This window comes from Nilaparvata lugens, chromosome Y (genome assembly GCF_014356525.2).
Source record: "Nilaparvata lugens isolate BPH chromosome Y, ASM1435652v1, whole genome shotgun sequence".
In the NCBI taxonomy this organism is placed as follows: domain Eukaryota; kingdom Metazoa; phylum Arthropoda; class Insecta; order Hemiptera; family Delphacidae; genus Nilaparvata; species Nilaparvata lugens.
Window position 1 is genome coordinate 8,671,428 of NC_052519.1, and position 6,235 is coordinate 8,677,662.

At 36.5% G+C, this 6,235-nt stretch overlaps 1 protein-coding gene across 1 annotated transcript; it reads right to left on the minus strand.

Annotated features, from left to right (window-relative positions):
- Nucleotides 1–14: 14 nt before the first annotated feature.
- On the minus strand, nucleotides 15–5,824 carry LOC120355139. The gene is made up of 3 exons (XM_039443458.1): nucleotides 5,741–5,824; nucleotides 1,967–2,110; nucleotides 15–465 (listed from the first exon to the last, which is right to left on the minus strand). The coding sequence occupies exons 1-3, from the start codon at nucleotides 5,822–5,824 to the stop codon at nucleotides 172–174; spliced, it is 522 nt and encodes a 173-aa protein (XP_039299392.1). The 3' UTR covers nucleotides 15–171.
- Between the last annotated feature and the right edge of the window lie 411 nt (nucleotides 5,825–6,235).

Here is a 6,235-nt window from a genome sequence, read left to right on the forward strand (position 1 = left end):
TCAAGTTGCGCGCCTCTGTGCTTGGATACTCATCTCCCAATGTCATGCCATCGATCACTGATTTGAAATTTCTGCTTGCCAATATACGGGCAGACTCCAGTAGTAGTTTCCATTGTTCTTCCAATCCTGGCATCTTTAGAAGGGCTGAGCGCAGATCGGACACAAACTTCATCAAGCCTTCTTTTTCATGTCACGTTCACTCTCCAGTACCTCAACCCTAGTTTTCAAGTCCATTTTTTCGTTTTCATGACTCTTTATCTCCTCCTGACACTTTTCCAATAATTGCTTATTCAGCATTGAATCATCAACTAATCCTTGAATATCCTTGGTGTTCACTGCACATTCACTGGAGCCTGCAGTTGAAGTTTGCAAGCCACACCCGTCGAGTGCCGGAGTCTTATCAGCATTAATATCCACTCGGTAACCAGTCTGGGATTCCAAGGTCTGCCAGCATATCGACCAGCTCTGAAAAATCAATTTAAATTTGACTCAAAATCAATAATTTTATTTGCAATTCGTTTTACAAAATTGGAGAATTCCAATACATAACTGGGTGCTATTCCAGCGGAATTGAATGACTGAATGTTTTATCATGCTTTTATGAATTATCAATACTATACGAAATTATTTGAAAATAATTAGCAGGTTAGCGCATAGGAGAAGTGACATCACAAGAAGAATTATCTACCAATACAATCAGGTAATTGATCAGATTGAAACAACTCAATCGAAATAAAATAAAGTATTATTTGTTTAGAATGATGGATACATGATAATTATTGAGATTAGGAAAGAATTGCACCGCGTGGAAGGATTCGCACCCTGCTAAGCCCGAAGCGCGGAGGCTGCTACCTACCCCACGGGGGCGAAGCGCGAGTCAAAAAAATTGAATTAAGATTAATAATTTGATTAAGAAAATGTACTGAACATAAGAATTAGGATAAAAATGGTGATGAATGAAATAAGAAATAGACATGTTTTAAGAGAAATGAATCACTTGATAAAGGCATTATACAGCCGAAACATGTGATTAAATAATTTTAAAAAGGGTACTCAGATTTATACGGTACTTCTATTTATGAGAAATAGAAATATTTCCGAATTACTCTATTTTTTGTACTTAATCTTGAATTGCAGCTAGCAAGGGAAAAATAAATAATCAAAGGTAACTGAATTTGCCGTTTCAATTAATAACATAATCAACGGAATTTGCAATCGATTGATAACGAACAAAGTCAAAGTTCAAATCGGGCCCTGCCTTGAATTGGCAAAATTTAGCAGTAATTCCTATTCTACAGGGCAGTTAGGATACTTACATTATTCCATGCTCTGTACCAACAGTGCAAAGTGCCGCTTGTTTGAATTTGCTGCCACCTTATTCAATACTTTATCTAAATATTGATTGCAAGCAGTTCTATCGCAAAGACGACCGATTGTGACACCAAACATTTTTTCTTATTTTGCATAGAACTGCTCGTCAAGGCGGGTTGGAATCATGTATCATAATCAAGTCAAATTCATTTAAAAAAATAGGAAATTCATTCTTCAGTTTATTTTAACCCATATTTTCCTATATTCCTGATATCATTTGTTGTACATGCGTAAGTCAAATAGCATATTCCAAGAAACTTATTTCTGTCAATAAATTATTTTTTGACTTCCAGATAGTAGAAATTGATTGATGAAAATACTATCGAAATATCTAAAGGTGTATACTATTATCTTGTTCAAGACATAACACGGGAACTATGATAAGTTTATATTATTATATATGGCTTGACCATGATATTAAAGCAGAAGTGGTCTTAAATTTAATAATAGTTGACTTGCGGCTAATAATTCATAATTTTTATTCTGAAGCACTTTCAATTACGCAATGCTTTTGAACAAAACAAATCTACTCAAAAGTGGCTTGTAATTTTAAACTTACTTTGAAAGATAAAATAAAAGGAAATCATGGACTTACTTGTATTATCTTTCTCAAGTCGAAAATTGGCTTCAAGAAGGTAATTATCTTTTTCTGTTTGATGTTGACGATCCTAGAAAAAAAAAATTCAGAATTAAATTGTGACTGAAGTCTTCTTCTACTTCTTCCTTTAGTACTACAGTTCTATGTGGACCTTGGCTTCCATTCAATGACAATTCCTTTTCATCTGTCTCTATCACCAGCACCTCTCTCCCACCCCCTAATTCCCAACACACGCAGATCTCTCTCCACATCTTCCAGTCACCTTCTCCTTGGTCTCCCTCTTCTTCTTGTGCCTCCAATTCTTGTCTCGAATATGGCATTTGGCAACCTTTCTCTATTCATCTTCTCAACATGTTCAAGCCAGCGCTTCCGTTGCGACTTTATGAAACGTACTATATTTTCCCTTCCAAGTATATGTTATTTATCTTTTCATTACTTCGAATAAACCAACCTTCAGATGTTCTTATGGGTCCCCATATTCTTCTGATAATCAAATGGTGACTAAAGTGTCAGTTCAAAAACTATTGGAACAATAATTTGTGACAAACAATGCAATTCAATAATGCAATGCAAATGATTAATAGTGATTAATGATTAATGCTAGTTTAAAGACAAAAGTATTTTGTTTTTTATTCGAGAGGAATTAACTTGGTAGTCTCATTGATCCATTGGCATAATCCAACTCTGTCAGGCCTTGAGAGAACAGTGGCAGACATTGAATATCAAGAAAATTCTACATAGAAAAATTATATTACATCAATTATAAACTTGAAAAGGGATGAAAATTGAATGATTGATGAAAAGAGAACAGTACAATAAAAAATATTGAAAAACCGCAAATACAAGATTTAAGCCGCACATACTGAATGAGAAGTTTTAATAATAAATAGCAGTTTTTGTTGAATACTGCTATTTATTACTATATGCCAATTCTGTTGTACTAATTACTCTGACTGTTTTTATTTTATTTGTATCTTTGACGTTTGTTACAACTTTTTGTGTTTAATGACAATAAAATGCTATTGATGAAATAATAATCGCATCAGACAATGCTCATTCATTATGTATAAGCTTCTACATGATTTGCCAATTCAACTTGAAGGGGAATCCATTAATTTGTGAAAAAAATTCAAGCAAGTTTCCTGAAATATTGAAGATTTCTTATTCATCTAATCCTAAAAATACAATGGATTACTGCTTCCTTTAATAAACAAGCTGATAGACCTACTAACTTCAATTATCTATCCTACTGTTTAAATTCGACAGAGGCTGGCTCAAACAGCACTCTGGATTGTGGACTGTATCAATAATTACATCGAGAACTTTTGGGTTGTCTGGCGTCGAGTAGCAATTTGAACAATTAAAATGGCTAAGTGCACAATAACATAGGCCTACCTTCATGTCCAAATCCTCCTTGTTTCCAGGATCCCGGGTCCAGATCACGATACGAGACGAGACGACACTTGTAATAAATCACAATAAATAATCAATAGATCACTTTGCAAAAATCGACATTACGAGAAGTGAGCTGTTCAATTGGCTGTCAATCGACGACTGGCCACAATTATGCTTTGCGCATCACCGTATAATTGCCCCCTCCACCACACAACGCCAGACAAGAAAGGGAAGCATTCATAACGTCCGAACATTCCGCCCACCTTGGAAGAACTTCCAATAACAAAAAACAAAAAACCACCTATAACGAACCCTACTAGGGAGACTAGGAAAAAAAAGGAAAATATCTTCACTCCTCAGGGGCCCTTGAGGAGACTTAAAAAAAAGGAGTAGGAGGCCCACGGAAAGAAGAGGATGGGACGAGAAATAAATGACTATATACAACTAATATAGAATAAAAACAAGAAACAAAGCAACTTGGGAACCTTTCCCACACATAAAACGAGAAACAAAAAAACTAACCACTAAAACTTATTGAAGTTCCCTTCAATAAGGCCTAATCTTCATCAATAGGGAGGAGACATACCCTATTGACAGACTGGTGAGACTTCCTTTTGCAGTCTGTACCTCCACCACTCTCACAATTCCATCCTGTTCAAGGAATATCTTCGTTATTCGACCAAGTCTCCAGTGAAGAGGGAGTAGGTTACTTTCCTTTAAGAGAGCCATACGTCCAATGTTAACATTACTATGTTTTCTGTACCATTTTGTTCGGGTTTGCAAACTAGATACATACTCCAATTGCCAACGTTTCCAGAATGAGGATACAATTCTTTTGAGTAAACTTCATCGATTTCTCAATTTCACCGATTGAATTGATCCTCTGAGCCTTACTCTGTGTTGCTAGTGTAATTTTTCTTGCTTCCAATTCAATCTGTATGGAATTTTCATCATCATTACCGTGTGGCCAGCACTCCAGTGGTTTGTCTAACCAATCAGACCATTCCACCACAGAGAATTACCAATTAATTCATTGAGAAATAGTCCTCGACTAGCACAATCAGCTGGATTACATTCGGTTGACACATATCTGAATTGCTCTGTAGACAGGTGTTCCTGTACTTGACTTACACAATTTGCCACAAACCTAGCCCAACGATGAGGTGAAGACTGAATCCAACTCACTGCCACAGTTGAATAAGTCCAAGCTGCAATATAATCTATGTTTATAATTTTTGAAAGCACTTTTTGAACTTCAATACACTGATGCGTAGTACAAATGGCAAGAAATGGCGATGATGATACACCATACGACATAGTTGTTAGAGTATACTCTTTCATTTCTTCTCCCTTTTCGGATTTTGTCCATTTTATTTCAACATTATCTGTCTATCATCATCTAACTCTTCCAAATTTCGTTTCTCCCTTTCAAAAACATCTTCTCCAATTTCCTTTTTCAGTATGGGTCTTCCCATTGGTTTGATTTCATGTGGACTATGAATCACTTTTAACTCTTCCCTAAATTACCGTTGATCGGTAAATAACTGTTGAAGGCTATACCTGTTTACCTGGAACTTCTTCTAAATTATCTCCCAATTCTTCTTCTCGAATCATGGTAACTTTTCTCCGACATTAGTTTTAACTTCAAGATATCCGATATCTCCCTCGTATTTGTTTCCTTGGATGGTAATTCTACAATGTATCTACCAGTATTCAAACGACAAACAGTTGATTTGTATATCTCCTCACAAGCCATTTCACTTTCCAATAATTTTTTGTCCTAGGTGGTTCTTCTACGACCCAAAATCGCTTCACCAACTCTTCTGAATTAGCATTGGAATACATGCACAGATTATTTGAGATAGTAGAACTCTCCTCTGATACCTTACCCATCAGGCAGTAGCCCCATACTGTTTCTAGGGCAGATGGTGTACCCGCTGGACCAATCACCTTTCTTCCAGTCAGAATGAAGGGGAAGTATTCAGCACCCAATAAAATATCAAACTCCTCTGAGAGGAAAAATTCAGAATCTGCTAGCTCCAGTCCTTCAATATGTGCCCAGTACGCATTTTTTATCTGATTTGTAGCTGCTATTTTGTTGACTCCCGACACAGTAATTTTTAATGAAGGGGAGTTCGGTATTTCAAATTCACAGTTAGTAATTTCATCTGTCACTTCCAGTTTAGTATCAGATAATCCATAGATTGGCAAACTATGTGTTTTCTGTACCACTAAACCCAGTTTTTTCATGCATCGCCTTGTAATGAATGACTCGGTGCTTGCACTATCTAATAATACTTTGACCTTATGATAATTGCCTTGATTACCTCGAACTCCCAATTTAACAGTTGGTAACAATACTAAGGAACTATTTACGTTCGAAAATACTTTCTTCGCTGAGTCAGTAACAAATGTCTGATGGCTTTGATCAGCGACGTCGTGCACGTCTACCCTGCTCATTGTTTATTACCGGCCAATGTGTTGGTGTTTTCAACAGGCGGCTGTCTCGGCTCTAAATGGAGGAGCGAATGATGACGCGAATTACAGTGACTGCACGGCTTCCTTCTTCTACAATCTCTAATAAAGTGCCCTGCCAATAAACAGCCGATACATAGTTTCCATTCTTTTACACGTTTTAATCTATCAGATGGTTTGAGATTCAAGAACACTTCACAATTTTCCAGTTCATGAGAATTATTACATTCAATACATTTCAGCTCGCCCGATTTCGATTTAACAATCATAGCTGAAGCCTTGTAATTTCCCATAGTTGGTTTCGATTTCCCAAACTGCTTACGTGAGGAGGCTTCTGACGATGTAGATGATCCCAATAAATCAGTGGATTTAGTAGCCTCTAAAATAACAGCTTCA

What these genes read in the sequence shown, in the direction of transcription:
- LOC120355139 (XM_039443458.1), bottom strand. Translation starts at nt 5,824, where the DNA reads ATGAGCAGGGTAGACGTGCACGACGTCGCTGATCAAAGCCATCAGACA. An exon ending in CGAAGAAAGTATTTTCGAAC is followed by an intron (nt 2,111 to 5,740) that starts GTAAATAGTTCC and finishes AGGTCCACATAG; the next exon opens with AACTGTAGTACTAAAGGAAG. An exon ending in ACTTGAGAAAGATAATACAA is followed by an intron (nt 466 to 1,966) that starts GTAAGTCCATGA and finishes TTGATTTTTCAG; the next exon opens with AGCTGGTCGATATGCTGGCA.